The 24,271-nt window shown below is 37.0% G+C and overlaps 1 protein-coding gene across 3 annotated transcripts in view; it reads right to left on the bottom strand.

Moving 5' to 3' along the window:
* The window catches only part of DRC11 (dynein regulatory complex subunit 11), a 121,709-nt gene that overhangs the window by 22,432 nt on the left and 75,006 nt on the right, over positions 1-24,271 (bottom strand). For all 3 annotated transcript variants that reach the window (XM_087949341.1, XM_087949340.1, XM_087949342.1), the window contains exons 11-15: positions 23,393-23,485; positions 22,839-22,909; positions 21,444-21,526; positions 16,524-16,631; positions 12,916-13,115 (exon numbers count right to left, since the gene is read on the bottom strand). In XM_087949341.1, coding sequence (XP_087805467.1) covers positions 12,916-13,115; positions 16,524-16,631; positions 21,444-21,526; positions 22,839-22,909; positions 23,393-23,485 — 555 coding nt within the window. The remainder of the gene's footprint in view (positions 1-12,915; positions 13,116-16,523; positions 16,632-21,443; positions 21,527-22,838; positions 22,910-23,392; positions 23,486-24,271) is intronic.

Here is a 24,271-nt window from a genome sequence, read left to right as displayed (position 1 = left end):
CTGAAGTCCAGGAAGGCAAAAAATGAAGTGTGGTGGGAGGCGCAGCACACTCATCCACACCCTGCCTCCTGGGTCTCAGGGAAGCCTCCTTGGCAAAGCAGTAAGACAGCGAGGGGGATCCCGGCACAGCTGATTGTTGGAACAGCTGATCGTCAGGAGGAAGAAAAAAAAAGAAATATCTTAAGGAGTGACTAGGCGGGGGAGAATGCAGTCAGTGATGTCAGGCATGCTTGTGGTGTCGCACATGCATGATAAGGACTGACTGGGCGGGAGGGGAGGGGAGGGGTGGGCGGGGAGGGGCAGGGCCAGCCAGGGGCATGATTTGCCAGTTTTCCGAACTGTGCAGAATCGTAACAAACGGTTCTATAGAACTGGTCCGAACCAGTAGAATCCCACCCTTGGGATATCCTGATGAGAATAGAAATTGGGAGGTTGTGACACAGTGGGCGGATTTGAATAACTTGACTCTTTTACATGACAACAAATTACCAGCTTCATTTAACAGTGGAAGATGGTGGAGGGAATAAAACCTGGATTTGATATTTGTGAGTGACCATAATTCAGCAATGTATCAAAGTAATCTGCCCACCTATTTGTTTAATTTATTATTTAGGACATTTATTTAGGAACTTTATATTGCCGCCTATTCGCATATGGCAACTCAAGGCGGCATAAAAGAATATAAAAACCTTGTATAGGTGGCATTTCCCCCCGACAAGAATAGCAAGAATGTTCAAGAATAAATCTGAAAAGTGCTGGAAATGTCATCAGATACCTGGCTCATATTACCATATGTGGTGGACTTGTGAGGACGCTAGAAAATATTGGACTAGAACTCGCATATGGTTGGAAAAAAATGACAAAGAAGCATATAGATTTGAAACCAGATATTTTTTTATTGGGAATCTTACCTGATACATATAATAAAAACTTAAAGTATTTGATTGTAAATGTATTAACAGCGGCTAGGATTGTATTTGCTAAAAATTGGAAGAATGAGAAAATACCATTAGAAGAAGTAGTTATTAAGAAAATATTGGAATGTGCTGAAATGAGTAGATTGACATTTGAAATTAGAGAACAAGAAGATAAACAATTTTATGAAGTTTGGGATCTTTTTTATCAATGGTTAGATAATACAATATAATAATAAAATATTTAGAAACCTAGGATATAATGAATATACATTTGTTGGGGGGGTTTTGATAATATTTTTATAATATTTTATTAAGATAGACTTGGTATGATTTTATGATTTGTTAGAAAATAAATTAACTAAACTATAGTTATCTCGCTTAAGTATGAATTAGTAAAATTATAGTCAAATGATTGTTTAATAATGATATTAGGATATATAATTGTTGATTGATAATATGACTTATTATGTAATATAATTACTATGATGACTATGAAATGGATGCACAAAAAGGAGTGGTAAACCAACTGATACACTGTCTGTAAATTTATGAAGGATGATGATGTTTTTATGTTATGTTTTATGTGTTTTTTGTTTGTTGTTAAAATTAATAAAACTTTTACTTTAAAAAAAAAAAACCTTGTATAAAGTATCCCAAATTCCCAGCACTGACCAAATTATATGCCAGGTTACTGCTGTAATTCGACCTCACAACATCCCCTTTAGATGTAGATATAACTTCAAAAACAGCCGACTGGCCTAAATTTCAGAGACTATTAGACAATGCTGCTACCCAATTAAAAGCTGAATTGAGCAATTACAATGAATTTGTGGAAGTCATTAAAAATGTTATATTTATATATATATATATATATATATATATATATATATATATATATATATATATATATATATATATTAAGATTAAGATCTTGTTGGAGGAGATGCCTTAAGGATTTGAAGACTGAAATTTATTGCAATAAGGCTTTAAAATACAGATTTGGTTTTTCTTTTTTTGATTGATATTTCCCCAGGAAGAGAAAGTGAGAACTTTGTTTTGGCTTGGACTGATTGATGACTTTGGGATTTTGGGACTGTTCTAACTTTTGAAACATCTTGGTTGTTGTAAGAAGAAAGAGGAAAAAAAGAAAAGAAAAGATTTATAATGGCTTTTTCTGTTGAGGAACTGAGAAAAGAATATGAACAAACAAAAAAGATGGCAAGGACGCTGTAAAAGAAGCTTTTCTCTTTTTAGAAATGGCGCTTGCTATCTATCAACAAACACAACAACAGATGGAGGCAGAAGCAGAAGAAGAAGAAGAAGAAGAAGAAGCCATCTTTAATGAATCTCAAAATTTAATTAAGAAAGGAGAAAGAGAGGAAGGAAAATGAAGGACTTAAGATTTAAAAAAACACCCAAGAAAGAGAAAAATAAGATGCAAAATCAATATAATGTTAGAAAACAAAAGAAAAAAGGAACACAACAGAGAAGGGAAGCTAACAAGGCAGAGGCTAGGAGAAGGGGGGGGTAGAAAGGCCTGGTAGGAGAAGAAAGAAAGGGAAAAGGTGGAGAAAAGCCACAAAGCTTTGAAACCAGATGGGAAAAGAGGAATCTTTTTTAGGGACAAAGGGTAATGTATAATTTGTTTAAAAAAGATTCTGCAAGGTACATAAGATGGTACTGTAGCATTTGTATTAGAAATAGAAAGTTAGAATGGTTTAAGAGTTAATAAGAGATTAAAATATTGAAATGTTTAGTAATGTATTTAATCATTTTGGATTTATTATTTTTCTTTTTAAAAATTAGTAGATAGAATGTACCAAGCAGAATCAGATTGGGTATTAGGTGTTATTTTAAATGTTAATTTAGGGGGATGATAGAAAGGCATCATACTCTGATTAGTGATTTCAGGAAAAATTCTTTTTCCTTTTTACTATAGGGAATGAGACAAATGGATAATAAAGAATGGACAAAAGATACAAATATAATGACTTAAATTAAAATGAATTAAATAAGATAGAATTAAGAAGAGTGAAATGTGTGGAGAAGCTAATATAGAAGATATAGAATGGTAAATAAAATAGGTAATGGCATGTAAGATGAGCATGAATATAATTGAAGTCCATGTAGAGAGAGGTTTCTGGGGCCAAGTTACTTTCCTAAAAGATCTCTTATATTTTTGTGTTTTGTGTGTTTATGTATGTGGGAGAATTAATAAAACCTTGCAGGAATGTAGAATGAGAATAATGGTAACCAAGTCAGAGAGAAATAGATGATAATTATAAATTGGATAAATATAGAGAAAAATAATAATAGTGAAATTGAATAAGAGTAAAGAGAAATAAAGAGAAATTGGATAAGAGATATTTGTATGCTCATATGGAAATGGTCTAAAATAGAATTATATTGTATAAAATAATGTTTTATTTGACTTGTAAAATTTATAATGGAAAGAAGTTCATGTATTTAATGGTTAATGATGGTTTGTTTGTCTTTAAAATTAATAAAATTTGTTTTTTTTTTAAAAAATGTTCCTGGCTATCAGTCCCAAGGGGCTGCAAAGCCCATTATATCTAAGGCTTTACAACAGAAACAAAGGACAAATTGCAGAAGTATCTTACTCTTTTGAGGCTGATCCTATGGCAGAAGACGCAGTAAATGCAGGACAGCAGCTAATGATTTCTGTAGCTGAAGTGAAGAGAGAAATCTGAATTAAAACAATAGAGGAACTGGACATGAGCACAAGTAACCACTAAGTGAGTCACCTAACTAATGATCCAACTTACACTAACTAGAGATCATGCCAACATGATTGCAGACCAAATAGCCAGTCAGCTTCTTAAGAAGAGCAACCCAGATAAAAGGTCATCAAAACACAAGATTAAGACTAATACAAATGAGGAGGAGGAAAGGACTAATCTACTGTCCCCCTTTATTATAGAACTGAGACTTATAAGGAAGAATAGGCCATGGAGAGCTGTTGATTTGGATAACATCATTATTTGAACAGATAAAGCAATTGGACCAAAAGGAAGACAGTGGCTAGTAGAAATGTTTAATGAGTGCTTGGAACAAAGTGAGATTCCTAGCATCTGGTGACAGGCTAAGTAAGGTTGTAGCAGGTTTAAAAGCAGTGGTGGAATTCAAATTTTTTGACTACCGGTTCTGTGGGCATGGCTTATTTGGTGGGTGTGGCTTAGTGGTCATGTGACTGGGTGGGCGTGACCAACTCAATGTCACTCACATCAAGAGGTGCCTCACCTGGCCCCTCCCCTCCCAGCCATTCCTTGTCACCCAGCCTCAACTTATCTATAGTTCTGTAAAAATGTTGTTCACCTTTTTTGACTTTATTATCTGCATATTATAGATGTACTTTCATGGACCACTGAAAGGAGGAAATGGCTCACATGCTTTACCCAAGAGTGTGATAGGCAACAGGCTTTTAAGGGGCTGCCACAAAGAAAGGGGGACAATGTATTTTCCAAAGAAGCAGAAGACAAACAAGAAGCAATGGATGGAAACTGAACAGAGAGAAGCAACCTAAAACTAAGGAGAAATTCCTGACAGTGAGAACAATTAACCAGTGGAACTGCCTGTCTCCAGAAGTTCTGGGTGCTCAATCACTGGAAGTTTTTAAGAAAAGACTGGACAACCATTTCTCTGAAATGGTATAGGGTTCATCCCAAGGACCCTTCTAAGTATTATTCTGACACCTTTCCCAGGATTTCTATTTATTTTTATTTATTTATTTTGATTTGTCAATTGCTTACAAGATAATAGGTATAAGTATATACATAGTTATGAATACATGAAATGGGTACATATAAGAAAAATAAAAGAAACAATAGGACAGGGATGGTAGGCACGTTGGTGCACTTATGCACGCTCCCGACAGACCTCTTAGGAAAGGGGTGAGGTCAATAGTAGACAGTCTAAGGTTAAAGTTTTGGGGGTTTGGGGAAGAAACCACAGAGTCAGGTAGAGTATTCCAGACATTGACCACTCTGTTGCTGAAGTCATATTTCCTGCAATCAAGTTTGGTGCGGTTTACCTTGAGTTTGTATCTATTGTTTGCTCTTGTGTTGTTATGGTTGAAGCTGAAGTATTAATTGACAGGTAAGTCATTGCAATGTATGATTTTATATACCATACTTAGATCAGACCGAAGATGGCGTAATTCAAGGTTTTCTAGGTCTAGAATTTCAAGTCTGGTGGCATAAGGTATTCTACAATGAGTAGAAGAGTGGAGAACTCTTCTTGTGAAATATTTCTGGACTTTCTCAACTGTGCTAATATCAGATACGTAATGTGGGTTCCAGACTGATGAGCTATATTTGAGTATTGGTCTAGCAAATGTTTTGTATGCTCTAGTTAGTAGTGTGATATTACCAGAGAAAAAGCTATGTAGGATTAGGTTAACAACTTTTAATGCCTTTTTGGCTATGTAGTTACAGTGGGCTCTAGCACTTAGATCATTAGAGATGAGTATTCCAAGGTCCTTTACAGAGCTTGGATCATCAACAAGATCTTGACTATTCAGCTTGTATTTTATTTTCTGATTTTTTTTGCCAATATGTAAGACAGAGCATTTATTTGTTGAGATTTGAAGTTGCCATTTGTTTGACCATTCTGATATATAGTCAAGATCTTTTTGAAGGGCAGAAGTATTGTCTGTGTTATTGAACAGCTTTACATCATCAGCGAAGATAACGCAGTTGCTCTTAATGTGATCACAGAGGTCATTTATGTAGAGTATGAAGAGAGTTGGTCCTAAAATACTGCCTTGGGGGACACCACTATTGACCGGTACAGAATTTGATAGGACACTCCCAATTTTGACCATTTGTTGTCTGTTTGACAGGAATGCTTCTATCCAGTTATGCAGTTGTCCAGAGATACCATAAGATTTTAGTTTTAGGAGCAGTTTGTCGTGTACCACTGAATCAAAGGCTTGACAGAAGTCTATGTAGATTGCGTCTATTGTTTTGCCATGATCGAGTTGTGTAGTCCGTATGTTTCTGCAGTGTAAGAGTTGCAGATTACAGGATAGTTTTTTTCTGAAACCAAATTGTTTATTAGAGAGTAGGTTGTTTGTCTCTAAGTGGAGGATAATGGATTGGTTAATACTTGATTCCATGACTTTACAGGTGATGCAGCATAAGGAGATTGGCCTGTAATTTTCAACTAGGCTTGGGTCTCCCTTTTTGAAGATGGGGATGACCGTGGCTTGTGACCATAGGTTAGGCAAGGAGCTGGTCCTGAAAGATTTTTCAAAGGTTCTGCTCAGAGGTTCTGCTATGGCAGTGGATAGCTTTTTTAAGAAGTAGGCACATATTCCGTCTGGTCCAATAGATAGAGATGGTTTTAGATTGCGTAGTGCTTTTTCAACATTGTCTTCTGTAAAATTGGTATGTATTAGATCATTGTAGTTTTCTGTGGTTCGGCTAGGAAATACTGGGCATGATCCATTGCTATTTACAAATACTGAGCCAAAGAATGTGTTAAAGAGGTTGGCTTTAATGGTGTCATCGTTGCAGTCTTTACCATTAGGTCCTATCAGGGTGGAATGGACCTTGAGTCTTTTAATTTGTTGTTTACAAAATTGTAAAAAGTGTGGGTGGAATTGGTGCGTAGAAGGTTTTCCTCTTGTTTAATGTGATAATTGGTGCATTCAGTCTTTATCTGGTGGCATAAATTTTTGTATCGGCTTTTGAAGTTGGCAACGTGACCAGATTTGTTTTTCCGTCAGAGTGGTCTCTTTTTGGATTGAAGTTTCCTTATTGTTATGGGTAATCTGTTTTTGCTTTTGGTTTGGGAGTTGTTATTGGTACATTTAGTTTGATGACTCTTTTGACTTCAAGTAAAAATATGTTGTAATGGTCTTCAACAGTATTGCATCCAGTGAATATAGATTGCCAATCAAAGGATGAGAGATCGTTGTCTATAAGATCATAGTTGCCTTTTTGAAGTTATAATTGGGGATTACGTCATTGTGATGATTTTTGTGTGGGCTTATGTTGAGACAAAAGTCAATCATATTGTGGTCACTGTTGGAAAAGGGTTCTTTAGTTTGTATTCCGTAAATTAAATTCAAACTATTGCAGAAGATGAGATCTAAGCAGTTGTTAAGTCTAGCATTGTTGGTTACTAGTTGTTCCAGTCCCAGATTTGTAACAGCATTGTAGAAGGTTGCATGTATGGGTTCATTCATTTAGGGTCCAGTTAATATGAAGTAGATTGAAGTTACCAAGAAAGATAAAAGTGTGTGGGCAGGATGTTGCCCATGTTAGTAGTGAATTTAGCTTGTTTACATGTTCGATGTCATAATCTGGTGCTCCATAACATAGTAAGAAATGAAATGTGATATTTAGGGATAGTTCACAGATGATGGTCTCAGGAAGACCAAGCTCCTGGGTAACTTGGATGTTTTTTAGATGTATGGACTTTTTATAGAAGATAGCAACACCCCTCCTCTACGAATTTCATGATCTGATCGGTAAACATGATAGTCTCTTACTGTGGTAATGGAGTCAGGGAGAGATGCGTTGAGCCATGTTTCACAGACAATATGATGTTGAATTTATCCATATTTAGTAAGAGGAGAAATTCAGGTATTTTATTCACAAGGCTTCTTGCATTGAGTAGCTTGCATTTAAGGCCAGCTGTAGTTGGAATTGAGGTAGTTAGGGGTGTGCGTGCCTAGTTTTAGGTGATGGTGGATTGGATCTACTCAGAGTTTGGCATCCTCAGTTTTCTTGCCTGAGCTGGGGTTGGACTAGAAGACCTCCAAGGTCCCTTTCCATTCTTGTTAAACACATGTGTATTTTATGCTCTGGACTATTGACATTGAATGCATGTAAACCCTGAAAAATATGTGGTAGCCCTGGGCAAAAGAAAGGCAGAAAAATCATTCTAGGTGTAGGGACAGTGTAAAATATTAACACATGATAAATAATGGAACAATTAAAAATAATAGCTCAGAGTTTTATCTCTCTCTCTTCCTATTTCTTTCTTTCTTTCTTTCTTTCTTTCTTTCTTTCTTTCTTTCTTTCTTTCTTTCTTTCTTTCTTTCTCTCTCTCTCTCTCTCTCTCTCTTCTCTCTCTCTCTCTCTCTCTCTCTCTCTCATACACACACAGAAAGAGAGAGAGAGAGAGAAAGAGAGAAAGAGAGAGAGAGCACTTGAACAGACAAGATTTTGGAAGCAGCTCCTTTAAATTTCTCCAAGGCTGGAGTGGATTCCCCCACCCCTCTGTCAGACCGCACTCCTTCTCACTCCAGCACTCACAAGGGGAAAGCGATACTTGCAGCATCCATGGGGAATCCTTGGAGAAGTTTTTAAAGGACCTGCTTCCAAATGCATTCCTTTACGTTGCAAAAGTGTTCCAAGGCTCAACTCATCCCCATCCCCTCTGTCAGACCACACTCCTTCTCACCCCAGGCACTTTACTCACATGGGGAAAGCGATACTTTGCAGCGTCCATGCCTTTCTTCCTTTCTCCCGGAGAGAAAGAGGACATGGGGAACCGAAAGCTAGGAGAGCGATCGCAAGTGAGCGACTGGGAGGGTTGGGGGCGTGGCCAGCCAGGGTCGCCACCGGTTCGGCGACCCATGCCAAATAACCGGTACCAGTTCACCCGAGTTGGTGCGAACCGGTTGAATACCACCTCTGTTTAAAAGCCTTTAAAGAATCCAAAAACCTAAGAACTACTGTCCAATTTCTTTCTTGTGACATTCCTATAAAATCTTAGAAAGAACAATACAACATCGCCTCACTGTAGCTGTAGAACTCGTCATCCTGCAGCAGACTGGATTCCACCTGGAAAAAAGTTGCACCGCACAGATCCTGAATCTAACCCAGTATATTGCAGACGGATTCCAAAAGAGCAGTGTAACAGGAACTGTATTTATAGATCTCATTGCCGCATATGATACTATCAATCTTAGAAGACTAAAGCAGAAAGCTTATGATATGACCAAAGATTTTAAACTTACAAATATCATCAGGAATCTGCTTGAGAACTGTATGATTTTTGTGGAGTTCTAGGGAAGACCAAGTAGATGGAGGTCCAAAGAAATGGCTTACTATAGGGTAGTGTATTGGCTCCATTTCTTTTTAATATTTACACCAATGATCAGCTGCTCCCTGAAAGTACTAACAACTCTGTATGCTGACAATCAAGCAATAGCTGTACAGGGAAAATCATTTGAGGAAGTTGAACAATGTTTAACGAAGCCCTGGTAGAGCTGAATCAAAAGTATCAAAACCAGTTAAGACCAAATCCAACAAAACTCAGGTATGCGCCTTCCATCTTTGCAATAAGCAGGCTGCTATGAAGCTACATATTATAGGGAAAGGGATGTTATTAGAGCATTGCCACAACACTAAATATTTAGGGCTCACTCTAGATTCCCTAACATATAAGCAACCTTGTACCAACACTAAACTGAAGTCAGTGGATGAAATAACATTCTCAGGAAATTAATGAGCTCTACCTGGAGTGCTAAACCAAAAGTCCTTAATTTGCTATTCCTCAGGTGAATATGCTTCCCCAGTCTGGTATAAATCAGCACATGCTGGGAAAGTAGATGTTGCTCTGAATGAAGCTAGCAGAATTATTACCAGATGCCTTAAACCTACCCCTCTTGAGAAGATCTACCACCAAGCTGACATTGCCCTGCCTGCTATTCGCAGAGAAGCAACAGCATACACAGAGAGGCTTAAATCTTCTATATTTAGGTAACACCCTCTATATGGCCTACAACCAGCTTATCAACGATTAAAATCCAGGAAAAGCTTCCTTACATCAATTGAAGACTTTGAAAGCAGAGTGGACCTATGGAAAACTACAAAGAACCAACACTGGATGGAACCAATAGAATAGGTAGCACCTGGGTCTGATGAAAACTGGGAAGTATGGAAATTATTGATTAGATTGTGCATGGGTCCAAGATCCAGAGACACTCTCAACAAATGGGGTTATCTGGTGGCTTCTACTATTTGTGATTGGTGTGACATGTAGAACAACAGCACATATGTATATCTGCCCTTTGTGACCCTAATAGTGTATACTTGACCTCATGATAGCATGACAGAACACAATTAATGTTGCTAGTTCCTAGGTAAGATCTGATTAATTTGTACATATTTTAATCTTGTATTTTATATCTTATGTCATATAGTATGACTGATCTGAATGAAAATCACTAGAGTCCTACAGAAAAGGTGGGATTGGATATAAAAGCGGCAAACAATAATATATTACATCCTAAAATAAATCTTATTCTGATAATATGCCAATTTAAACAAAGGAATATAAGCAAATGAAAGACACAGGGAATGACGCAAGAAACTGTTGTCAGTTATTTTTCTGCATGATTCTTATTGCCCACATGGAAATGATATAATAGACTGCATAAATATCAACTTTTAGATATATCAAGACAGTGTTTAAAAAATAATCCTATATAATTAGGGACTTCGATAGCACTATTACCAAAAGATTAATATACAGACAGTGCAAAATTTTAACTGTATAGAATAAATTAAGTTGTTAATACTTCAATTATTTAATACCTCCAGCTGGAATCAATTGAACGCTATAAACATACTCCTTGGGAGACATTTTTTAAAAAATAAATTATACGACTTCTGAGGAGCTTCTGAAGTATATACACTTTTCTCTGCAAGAAATCATCTGCTGTACAATACTAGCAAGACAGTTAATTGGAGACACCAGAATATTAGTATCATTTTATGTTTTTTTTTGGAACAGAAGGAAAAAAGTTCTGGTTTGCAGTTAAATTAGCAATTGGTATTATGAAGAAAACAGGGACAAATCCCAACTTATTTATACTAACTTTCTGATAATATTTTAATATGAATATCTGTGAAGGAACTATATCTATACAGCAATTATTATTATTATTATTATTATTATTATTATTATTATTATTATTATTATTATTATTATTATTATCATCATCTATACAGCAAATAATATTATTTAGTGCAACATATCTAAATGTGGTCAGAAGTCTGCTATTTTTTTAACCAACAAAGACACACATAATTAATTGACATTGCTAGGGGACACATAACAGACCATGTATTGCTATGCTATGAATACTTCATTTGAATGAACCATGAATAGGTAGTATCTATGAATAAACAAACTATATAATCAATTTATAACTGATTTTTTTAGCAGAGCTATGTTCTTCATTTTTTAAAGTCACCAGCAGATGGCTCCTTAGCCTATCTAATACCACTTTAAGTTGTTAGTTAAGGTATTTCAAAATAATTGAAAAACATTTTCTTCAACTATTTAGGTTGTATTTTGGTGATGGTTCACATTAGGCTTTAACGTTTGTTAGCAAAACTTTTTACCTTGTTTTTATTTTGGTTAGAAATGGAGTAGTATAATATAACCCTCTGAAATGAAATGATTATATGTATGTATAATACTCCTGCTATGTATAAATCTTTTCCACTTAAAATTAGAATTCTTAATTAATAATTCTGTATACATCAATTTAGAACTATTTGAGTGCCAGTCTACAACGAATGTCAGAAAGTGGTTAAAATCTGAGGCAGCTCTTTGCCAGTTACCTCTTTGCAAAAGGAAGTTTATTGACAAGTTAAAAGAAAGATGAAAATATTAGCAGACATATTGATGATAATTTCCATAATAATCTTGTTGGTACGGCTTTAAAAACCTAATAGATGAATTGATAATTAATAATTTCATCAAGTACTTTTTAATGATTCATTACAAAGTTTCTGAGTAATTTACATCTGCTGATAATAGAATACAGTTTATGTCATTAAGCAGTGTTATCCACCCTCATATTTTCTGCTTAATATTAATTTAGGCACTGACCAATTTTGAAAAATGATTGGTGAGCAAAAACTCTAAAATTCCATCTATCCCTGGCTGGGAAAATATTGTGTAATCTTGTGAGGGGAATATTACTTAAAAGAGAATAATTTTAAATTCTTAAGGTTTTTTTTGTCCACTGATTTCACAATGAAAATGTGATCCCCTCAAAGGACATTTTAAAATCAAACATGAAAATCCATGTGTATTAATACAATGTATTTTATCATAAGAACATGAAAGATCACAAAAGTAACATAGGTACCTGTCATTTAGTGACTGTTTTATTTAATGACCATTCACAAATAAAAAACAATGATGAAAAATAATTTTGTGGCAAATTGTCTAATTTACAACCTTTGCAGGTCTGTATAGCGAAGGAAGATAAAATCATAAGCAACATTACAATTTCACTTAGCAAGTACTTTGCTAACAACCAAGTTGCCAGTCATATTTGTGGTTGTTAAATAAGGACTACCTGTATAGCTAATCCTCTTGTTTCTAAGTCTTTTGATGCTAGAGTTTTCTTTAAATTCTACAAGGTTCTAATCAACAAGACAAAAGCAAGTAAGTATTCTCTTCCTCAAATTTTTTATTTTCCCAGACATTCTGTCCTCCCCATTTTTCCTATACAAGTTACTTCCACTGAAACCAATGAGTGCAATTAACTGAGCCTAGCTCTTAAACTGGCATAGATTATTAACTGATTTGCAGGAGTGCTGGAGGCTATCTTGCAGTTCATTTTTTTTTTTTTTGGGTTAGCAGCACAAAAGCAACTTATTCTCAGTTTTCCACAGGAGCCAAAACAAGGTTTCTGAGGTCAAAATGTTCTCACATCTGGAAAACCACTAATCTTTATTGCCCAAGATCTGTACGATTGAAGATTAAATCAGTCAAAGAAAAGAAGATTTCAAAATGTATACACGAATGTAAAAAGATTTTGGAAAGACAGGAAACATTGAGGGCTAACAAATTATTTTAACGGTCTGAATTTTCATTGTTATAATTATTCATTGTCACAATTAAATAGAAGTAGTGCATAATACATTATCTATTGTCTACTAAAATCCTGAACATTAATATTGTAAGTGAATATTAATGAAACATTTTTGGACCCTACCTTAAAAACCATGTGTAGCATCAACTGAAGACCAGCCTTGCCGGGATATTTACCAGAAATATTTGCTGCAGATAAATTGAACAGATTGGCTCCTGTTTCTGTGCACAGGGCATGAATAAGCATTTTTTTCCCTACTCCTACAGGGCCAACCAAGAGCAAGGTTTTCACCAGAGGAGCCTTTTCATGGACAGATTGAGAACCTATAGAATAAAATTAGTACAATGATACAATTATTCGAAATATATGTTTAAAGAAAGTTTCATTCTAATAGCCTAAACTGTAATGTCTAAGTGCTGGACATGGGAAAAACCAACTAATGGGACTGACAAAGGCTTGGCAACAGAATGGATCAAAAGAGAACTTTCATTTCCAGGCTGGAGATGAAGCATTAAAAAAAATATTTTCTAAACAATTAAAATCGAACCTTTCTTTTACAGTGACCTAGCAAAAACTTATATATTTTTTGGTTTAAATTAAGTGAATTCTAAACAAATTTTGTTCAGGCCACCTGTTTAAAATCTAATCAGGGTGTGGAATGAGATAGTACTTAAGAAGGCTTGACACTTGGAATACTGCATTCGGTTTTGATCATCACAATATAAAAAAGTGATTGACACTCTGGAAAGAGTGGAGAGAAGAGCAACAAAGATGATCAGGGAGCTGGGGCTAAAACAGTTGCAGGTATTGGGTATGTCTAGTCTGGTGAAAAGAAGGACCGGGGGGGGGGTGTGTGTGTGTGACACGATAGCAGTGTTCCAATATCTGTGGATGCCACAAAGAAAAGGGAATCAACTTATTCTCAAAAGCACCAGAAGGCAGAACAGGAAGCAATGGATGGAAACTAATGAAGGAGAGAACCAACCTAGAACTAAGGAGAAATTTCCTGACTGCGAGAACAATTAACCAGTCAAACAGCTTACCTTCAGAATTTGTGGGTGTTCCAACACTGGAGGTTTTTAAGAAGAGTTTGGACAGTCATTTGTCCAGAATGATATAGAGTCTCCTGCTTGTGCAGGGTGTTGAACTAGAAGATCTCCAAGATCCCTTTCTGTTATTCTGTTAAACGTGAGCTTCACAATATGATTTCCTGACAAACTTTGTTGAGCATTAGAAAATATCTGATTGATAACTTAAACTTGGAAACTGTGCAGCAATTGTAAAAATAACGTATTATATATTTACAGCAGTACCTAAGTTACAACAGCCCTGGAGATTGGGATTGCTGTCACTAACCGATTCAGTTGTAATGCAATATCATGTGACTGCATAATTTAGCAAGAATCCTAGCAGTCTTTGTTGCATACAAAACATTTGCTAGACCAATACTTGAATACAGCTCATCAGTCTGGAACCCACATTATGTATCTGATATTAACACAGTTGAGAAAGTCCAGAAATATTTCACAAGAAGAGTTCTCCACTCCTCTACTCATTGCAGAATATCTTATACCAGGGGTCCCCAACAACCGGTCCGCAGACCGGTCCCGGTCCGTGGAACAAGTCCTACCGGGCCGCTGGCTTGCTGGGCACCGCCATCTTGTTTTGATGAAAAAGTACTCACCGGAAGCACTTTTTCATCAAAACAAGATGGCGGCGCCCAGCTGATGTCGGTACCGGGCTGCGCCATAAAAAAGGTTGGGGATACCGGGCCGCAGCGTAAAAAAGGTTGGGGATCACTGCCTTATACCACCAGGCTTGAAATTCTAGACCTAGAAAACCTAGAACTATTCCACCTCTGGTCCGATCTAAGTATAGTATATAAAATCATACATTGCAATGTCCTACCGGTCAATGAATACTTCAGCTTCAACCATAGCAATACAAGAGCACACAATAGATACAAACTCAAGGTTAACTGCACCAAATTGATTGCAGGAAATACGACTTCAGCAACAGAGTGGTCAATGTCTGGAATACTTTACTTGACTCTGTGGTTTCTTCCCCAAACCCCAAAAACTTTAACCTTAGACTTTCTACTATTGACCTCATCCGTTTCCTAAGAGATCTGTAGGGGGCGTGCATAAGCGCACCAACGTGCCTACCGTCCCTGTCCTATTGTTTCTTTTATTTTTCTTATATGTATCCATGCATTCATAACTATATTTTTACTTATACCTATTATCTTGTAAGCGATTGACAAATCAAATAAATTAAATTAAATTGTAATTACAAGATGTGCAGATCACTAAGAAGGAAGCCATGAGAATCCTAGGTAAGCAACATGAGGGTGCTATGAGGGAACCCGCAGGGGGTGGGAAAGGCCCAGTAAAGGATGTGAGAATGCAGGCTGAGGGGAACAGGGTGCCAGACAAGTGGAAAGAGGCTGGGGGAAACAGTGCTGTGCCACGTGAATGCAGGGAGGCTGAGGGGACTTACTGAAGTGACATGCAACCTTCCCTGCCAGCTTCCCATTTGACTTTGCTTGTGAGAAAGCTGGGGAGAAGATTGCAAATTGGCAATTACATGACTGCAGCGTGGGTTGGGTTGCAACTAAGGGTGAATTGGTTGCCAAGCACCTGAATCATAATCACATGGCTACAGGAATGGTGCAATGGCCAGAACTTCAAGGACTAGTCGTTTAACTAAACTGAAGAAAAAATAGTTTCCCAATATATTACATATCATGCAGCAAGGAAGATATATACATTTAGAGTATGGTTTCTGAAGTTTACATTAATAAGTACTGTAAACCAGTCAAAGCACAAAGAAGAGAGATGTCAGAAATTACATATATTAATTTAGTTTTACCCTTTTCTTTTTTCCCCCTTCTCTTTTTTTCTGATTAATTTTTCTGATTGATTTTCTGATTGATTGGTTACATCCCATCAAATTGATTCTTAGAGACCATATAGATTTTTTCCATCATGATCAGTCCCTATTTTGTCCTTCAGCAATTCCAACAGCACCCCCATCACCATTGTAATTCAGTCTACCCATCTCGAAGCTGGTTTTTCTCTTCTTCTTTTTCCTTCCACCTTTCCCAGCATTAAAGCCTTCTCCAAAGTATTTACAAATAATAGCTTGGTATTTATAAATAATAATACATTGAACATATGGCCCTAAGCTCAACAGTTTATATTTTTTTATATCTGTCATAAGTAGAATTCAATGTATTTTGCTTGATATGTTTTACAATTAATGTATATTGAACATAATTGTATAACTTGAGAATTTTTTTGTCTATTTCTTGATATTATCTCTTAATTAAAAGAAAGTTATACTTAGAAGTGTATCTTTCTTTTAACTAAATAAATAAAGAGGGAAAAGTTAGCTGATTTTTCAAAAATTCAATCTCACCCTTCCTTCAAACTTCATTTAAACACTGGAGACTTGATTTGTTATTTTCCCCAAATGGCGTTTTTGTATCTACTGCAGCTGCCAAACTGCTATGATGGAAATAAAATTATAAAAAGAGTGGTGCTGCAGTTAAAACTTTTTAAATTGGACAATTATTTTACCTTAGCTGAAAATACTTTTAAGAGATAAGAACCATATAAAATTATTTCAAAAGAAATAAATCAAACACTGTCATAGTTAATAAAAATATGAAACTGTCAGGAACCCAAGCATGGTGTTCTGCCCTTTGGCCAGTTCTCCTGTGAACTTACCTAATGGCAATATTCCATACAGAACTATAAGTTGCTTCACATCTGTAAGAGAAGGCATTGGTTCTACATCTATTTGTCGAAGTGTAGTCCCCAGATAGCTGTATTCACCTACAAGGAGGAAACAAATGGTCCATACAAAAAGCTTAGTTTTAAAAAGTAGAATATAGAACATTGGATCATAGGTTTGGAAGGAACCTAGTCCAAACCACTGCTCAAGGAAGGAGACCTTATATTATTCCCAGTCAAATAACTATCCAGTCCATTTTTGAAAGCCAAGAGGCAAGTTGTTCCACTGATTGTTCTGTCCCCTTGGTTTTAGTTTCGCACAGTTTTTGACAAGCCTCCACTCATACTTCTTGTCCTGCCCTCTGGTGCTTTGGGGAATAATCTTCTCTTGTGATAGTCTCCCAAGTATTGGAAGACAGCTATCATGTCACCCAAAGTCCTTCTCTTCGATAGGCTAGACATACCTAACTCCTGCAACTATTCATCATACAATTTAACCTCCAGTGCTCTTATAATCTTTGACGCCCTTCTCTGTACTCTTTCTAGGGGCTCAGCATCTTTTTTGTATCGTGGTGATCAAAACTGGATGCAGTATTCCAAATGTGGCTTCACTTTTGCAGTACAAGAGTGTATTATCAGTTCTTATGATATTGATGCTGTCCCTCTGTTAATGCAGCCTTGACAGTTTTGACACACTGCTGGCTCATACTTAAGCAGTGGTCCATATAAGTAGAAACAAGTAAAAATTGTTAGGGAGCATAAATAAAACATTTTGAACAGTTTCTTAGTTGGAATGCATTCTTAACATGAATGAGAAATAGACATAGATTCTAAACTTTCATGATGAACTGTAAATAATATAGCTAGTTTTTGCTTAAGGTCCACTTATTCAGCAACCATTTAAGATTATGACGGCACTGAATGAGGGATACTTAATAGATACAACAGAATAACAGAGGAAAGTACCTTGGAAGGTACCTTGGAGATTTTCTAATCCAATCCACTGCATAAACAGGAAACCCTATATCAATGGTCCCCAACCTTTGCGGCTTGGTGGCCCGGTTAGGGGTGGGGTGGGGAGGGGAATTGAGACGTACAAATGGTAGGCTGGCACGTGCGCAGCTCAACTTTCCAACATATACATGCATGATTGCCCACCAGCCCACCACTTGTGCAAGTTGAGCTGCATGTGTGCACTGCGGCGAGGCGTTCACACGGCCCAATTCTGAATAGGCCATGGCCCGGTAGTGAGCCATGGCACAGAGGTTGGGGACCCCTGCCCTATACCATTCTAGACAAACAGCTTTCCAATCTGCTCTTAAAAACCTCCAGTGATGGAGCACCCACAAATTCTAAAGGCAAGCTGTTCTATTGGTTAATAATACTCACTGTCAGGAAATTTCTCTTAGTTCTAGGTTGGCTTTCTCCTAGATTAGTTTCCATCCATTGCTTCTTGTCCTACCTTCTGGTTTTTTGGTAAATAGGTGAACCCTTCTTATTTTGGCAGTCCCTCAAATATGGGAATACTGCTATCATTTTATCCCTGGTCCTTGTTTTCATTAGACTAGCCATACCCAATTCCTGCTACTGTTCTTCATATATTTTAACTTCTAACCTCCTAATAATCTTTGTGGCTCTTTTCTGCACTCTTTCCAGAGTCAATATCTTTTTTATATCGTGGCAACCAAAACTGGATGCAATATTTCAAGTGTGTTCTTACTAAGGTCTTATAAGCAAAACTAACATTTCATGTGATCTTGATTCTATCTCTGTTAATGCAGCCTAGGATTGCATTGAGGATTTTTTGGTAGCAGCAGCACATCACTGGCTTATATTTAACTGATTGCCAACTAGGACTCCAAGATCCCTCTCACAGTTACTGCTATAGAGCCAGGTTACACCTATTCTATACCTGTCCATTTGGTATTTCTTGCCTAAGTGTAAAACCTTTCTTTTCTCTGCATTGGATTTTATTTTGTTAGATAGGGCCCAATGTTCAAGTGTGTCGAGATCCTTCTGAGTCTTGAACCTATCTTCTGGTTCCAACCTAGATCTAAGAAGACATTTCCTGAGATGGTGAGCAATCAATCAGTAGAACAGCTTGCCTCCAGAAGCTGTGGGTGCTCCATCACTGGAAGTTTTTAAGAAGAGATTGGGCAGCCATTTATCCAGAACATTATAAGGTTTCCTGCTCAAGCAGGGCTTGGACTAGAAGACTTCCAACCCTGCTATTCTATGTCCTACCTGACATCACATAGCAATGGAGTCTCAGTCCCAATTACTGTTGTTAAATGAGGACTACCTAAAGTATAAACTACTCTTATCTCTGATGAAATGTGAGACCTTCTATAAAATTCAGAGACTTGTCAAAGGCAACCATAAGTATAACCAATAAATTTAAACTGTCAATTGGGACTGCTGTGTTTCATCTGTGATTCTGAAGAAATATTTTGGTGCACATGGGAGCACCAGCGTGGTATATCCTTTCAACCAGTGGTGAGATTCAATTTTTTTTACTACCAGTTCTGTGGACATAGCTTGGTGGGCGTGGCAGGGGAAGGATAGTGTAAAATCTCCAGTCAGAGGTGGTATTTGCCGGTTCTCCGAACTACTCAAAATTTCCGCTACTGGTTCTCCAGAACTGATCAGAACCTGCTGAATACCACCTCTGCTTTCAACTGTTTAAAGGAGCTATGTTCTTACATAGGATTACATAACTGCTGCATTTTGTGGAAATGCACTATTGCTTTAAAAGATTGAACGTACTACATTTTTTGAATTAAATTTGAGGGCCCTATTTTATTATGGAATGCTAATTTAAAAATCTAAAACACAGTGCATTAATACTGTACATATGTAAATAAAATGGTAAAACACAGACACACAACCAAATGCAGCATAAATTGCTTATTCACTTGAGAAAGAGCTCAGTACTGAGGTGTTAACCAATACTGATGAATTATAGAATCAGAAGGCACCCAACATACCCTAAATAATAAATTTACAACTGTAATTATCCTCCAAAGTGTGGAAATTTTTTGTGAGCATTAATTTTTAGACTTTTGTATTTAAAATTTGGAGACAGGAATGCCATCTAAACTTACAGCATTGTCAGAATGCCACTACAATCGTATCATCTATCCTATATTCACTCAGAAATATACTCTATTGAAATATTCAATTGTTACTGCATCAATACAAGAGAACTGAATAAAACATAACCTATGTGGTAAGTTAGATTCTAGACAAGTTTAAAGATCACCCACCAACCTGTGAGGAACATTCTCTTTGTCCTTGTGCTACTCCTCCCCCTGGCTTTTCAAGTTTTTCTACTTCTATTTAATGAACAGCTGTGGAAGTGGGGTGGCCAAGTTACTGGTAAGATTTTAAAAACTTCCCTTTGGAATTTTGTATTATTATTACAGATTACCAAATATTTAAGTTAGACCAGGGGTCCCCAACCGCCGGTCCGCGGACCGGTACCGGTCATGGAACAAGCCTTACCGGGCCGCTGGTTGCTGGGCGCCGCCATCTTTTTGGTAAAAAGCGCTTCTGGTGAGCTTTTCCGGGTAGAAAGCTCACCGGAAGCGCTGTTTCATCATAAAAGATGGCGGCGCCAGCGCTCGGTGAGCTTTTCCGGGTAGAAAGCCATTTCTACCCGAAAAAGCTCACCAGAAGCGCTACGCCACCATCTTTTATGACGAAACAGCGCTTCCGTGACGCCACCGAAGCGCCTTTTCGTCATAAAAGATGGCGGCGCCCAGTTGACGCTGACGGGCGCGGCGCCCAGCTGATGTCGGAACCGGGCCGCGGCGTCGAAAAGGTTGGGGATCCCTGAGTTAGACCATAAATAGTGTATCAGTCTATTAATTCTGTTTTGGATCTGCTGCTACTATCAGGAAGAACAATTTACTAAAATGTGTAAACTGTAGCAGAAACCTTGAAGAGATGGTCATCTGAATTTGTTTTAATCTACATTTTAATCTGTGTCACCAAGATGCTGATTTTCGGTAACTTTTATCTGAAATTAAAATGACTGGTGTTGTAGTTCATTTATTCAGTATCAATTCTGTCACAAATGTTTTAAGTCCAATATAATACATTGCATAAATACAATTCCAAAATAAATACAGTGTCAGGCCCCTGTTGGAGCCTGAATCTACAGAGAAAGATGAGACGGAGCTGGAGCTAAGGGACATTGAGGGGATGGCTTCGTTGGCTTCAAAGGAATGTGGGGAGGCAGGCCAGGGCCCCTCAGGAATGGGACAGCTTGCTAGCAGGGAGGAATGGGGCAGGGACAACCAAGAGAGGGCAGGCACTGGAAATGAGGAGCAACAGAGCTCAGGCAATGAGCAAGAACTGCCCCCTCCCGATCCCTGAGCATGGAGAGCGGAGAAGAGGCGGAAAAAGCACAGGCCGACCCAACTTGGGAAGAGAGTATCCTACCCCTTTTCACAAGGCACACCTGGGAATTGAGACTTAAAGAGACGCTGTGGGGAAGGGTGTTTGTCAGGAATGAAAGCTGAATTCATGGAATTTGATGTGCGTGACTGACGTTTGGTGTTTCCTGGGCTTCTTGCTTTATTTCCTGCTTCCTAGATTAATTGCCTTGTTCCTTTGCTTCCTGGACTCATTGACTTATTCCCTTGCCCCGCTGGATTTCTTACTTTGCAGCTGTTGTGCTCACAGCATTAGCTGGACTACTTGCAGCCAGAGGCTGCTGAAAGTGTGTGTGTGTGTGTGTGTGTGTGTGTGTGATCACTTTGCTTTAGGGCTTGCATAACACATGAGCTTTGGGGGGAAAGTTGGAGCAATAAAGGGGTGATTTGAACTATCATCTGACTGTGTTGCCTCTGTTCCTTGCCCCTGGTCATCACACATAGTCTGTAGTAAGATATAAAGGTTATACTTTACCAACATAATCACTGAGTTTTATTTTTTTACTTCTTATTAATATTCCTTCTTCTACCAGCTCTTGGTAAAGAGAATCAATTGTCCTATACAGAAATAAAGAATAAGCTACACAAATATATCTGTAGACAAACACATATTCTTAGTGGTCTCTGCAGATATTTCAACCAGATTAGCACTGATGATGTTGCCTAGTCAAGTAATGAAATATCTGCTAGCAAACAACAAGCTCAGAGAACATCAAGGACTCCACATTTCAACCCTGAACTACATATATTAGAACAAAAATTGCTATGTGTCTGAATTTTGGTCATGTGACAATGGGATGCTGCAATAGTTGTGTGAAAACGGTCATAATTGAAACTTGAGGATTATCTGCATTGAAAAATGAAGCACTACAGTCTTATATATAGTGCAATCCTATAAATGTTAGTTCAAAATGGTGGGTCAAATTATAATTCAGAATCAATAATTATTTCTTACACACGGAATGAAGTTTTTAAGTACATATGTGATTCAAGCCACTGCCACATGCACGTTTTCATATTATTTCAGGGCTATTCTCAATATACTACTGCATTTCAGTGCCAATAAGTTTCTGAATTGTGTATTTTGCTTTTTAGAAAGAGTTTGTGAATTACAGACTTCTGGAAGCAACTCTGATATAATATTTTTTCTTGGAATAAAGTATAAACATATAGCACTGAATTATTTGTGAAAGTGATCTATAAGAGTATTTTTATGTACTTAAAGGTATTGTTGGAAATACTGATGCAATGGGCAAGGGTTAAGATTTTACTCACGTTTTACATATCAGCAGGGCTTTTTGGTAGAAAATTGAATTTAACATTTGGCCCTACTATTTAGATTTGGAAAATTCAAAGGGAAATAACAGTGATGCTTTGGGGCGATAATTCTTACGCAGCTATCCAATATCCCATTTGGCACAAAGATGAAGCAGGACAACAAATGAAGGAGGCTGGCCTAAAATTACCCATTCTAAATTCTAGTCTGCAGTTAGACCATGGGAATAAAAGAGAAAATGTATAGTTCTTATAGAAAAATATTTATCAGATATAGGATATATCTTATAGATATATCACATCCTAAATGTAGATGGAAAACTCAGGTGCACATCTAAAACTACTAAATGTTCCACATATACTATAGGGAATAAAATTTAATGCATATTTAATACATATGAAGAAAACTCACAAACTAGTGTACCTTTAACCTAAAATAAACTTTACGCAAATAGGACTTTATCTAAATTTATTTCTGCATTATTAGACATTTAAAAATAATCCATGTTAGATCCTCCATAAGAGTCAACAAATTTGAGTTAATGCATTTAATAATTTAACAGTGTGAATCTCAGAAGAGAAACTGCAACTTTACCGATCAGCTGTCAGATCTTTATCCTTCTTTGACTTTTTCTTTCCTCCACCCTTTTTCCCTTTTTTCTTTTTCTGAAGATCACAAACAGAAATAAGAGATTAACATAGTTGGAAGGGACCTTGGAGGTTCTCTAGTACAACTCATTGCTTAAGAAGGAGACCCCATACCATTTAAAAAAAGTGATTATCCAATCTCTTCTTAAAAAAACCTCCAGTGATAAGAGCATCCACAGCTTCTGAAGGCAAGCCGTTCCACTGATTAATTGTTCTAAGTGAGGGAATTTCTTCTTATTTCTAAGTTGGTACTCTCCTTGATTTGTTTCCATCCATTGCTTCTTGTCCTGCTTTACACTTTGCAAAGTATACTTTGCAAAAATACTTTGCAAAGGTAGTTAGTACTTCCACATATGGCAAAAGTATTCATTTGAATACAGCTCTCTTTGATGAACTACGTCTTCATATAAATAATAAGAAGTGTTGTTATTTTGTTTACATTTATTTCATGTTCTCCAACTTCTGATACAGTATTATACTAAATCCATACTAAATAGTTACCTTTCCTTTTTTCCCTTTTTTCCCAGTTTTCTCTGTCTCTCTATCCACAGCTAATTTTAGATTCTTCAGTTCTTGGCGCATTAACTCATCAACCTGTATGAGCACATACATAGAGGTAATAAGAAATACTGCGCTAAAAAAAAATCTGCAACCAGAAAATATAAATGTTATTATGCTAAGGGTAAACACTCATATAAAATTATCCAATTTTATTAGCATTTTTAGGGAGAATTATACCTGTAATAACCTTCCCTCCAAAATAAAGCATTATTATCAAAATAAAATACTAAATTGGATAGAGTAGGCATGCTTCAAGTCCCTGTTCTTAAATCTTGCCATCTAGTGGGATCTAGTGCATCTCTGCTGTGGCTACACCTACTTTCTGGAACACCTGTCCTGTGGATTTGGTGGGCCACTCTCCTTTTAGTCTTTTAGAAGGCCATCAAGACCTGGATTATTACCTAGGCACTGGGGGCTGAATGAGGATGTCTGGAGTTAATTATAGAGCATCCCAAAGGGATAACTGAAGTGATGGGTTTGTTTTGTTTTTACAGTTTTTATGGTTCTGGGTTTTATTCTTATTGTAAGCTGCCCAGAGTTAAGTTTTTAGATGGGCAGCCATATAAAGTCTTTTAAACAAACAAGCAAACAATTAAACAAAACTCTGGATGGACAAGCACTACCTCTGAAGGAGCAGTTTTGCCATTTGGAAGGCTTTTTGGACTCCTGGCTGCTGCTCAAGCAGATGGAAGCTGTGACTAGAGGAACAATGATGATCTGGTGCAAGGTAATTCATTACTATTGTACTGCTACTCATTTGGCTATAATAATTCAATGTCAGTACAAGGTATTCTATATAGGACTGCCTTTTAATAATAT

The sequence above is a fragment of the Notechis scutatus genome, chromosome 1 (genome assembly GCF_049901735.1).
Source record: "Notechis scutatus isolate UNSWTSFEM ecotype Mainland chromosome 1, rNotScu1.2, whole genome shotgun sequence".
In the NCBI taxonomy this organism is placed as follows: Eukaryota; Metazoa; Chordata; class Lepidosauria; order Squamata; family Elapidae; genus Notechis; species Notechis scutatus.
The sequence above is the reverse complement of the archived record's forward strand: the minus strand, read 5'-3'. Positions and strand labels throughout refer to the sequence as shown.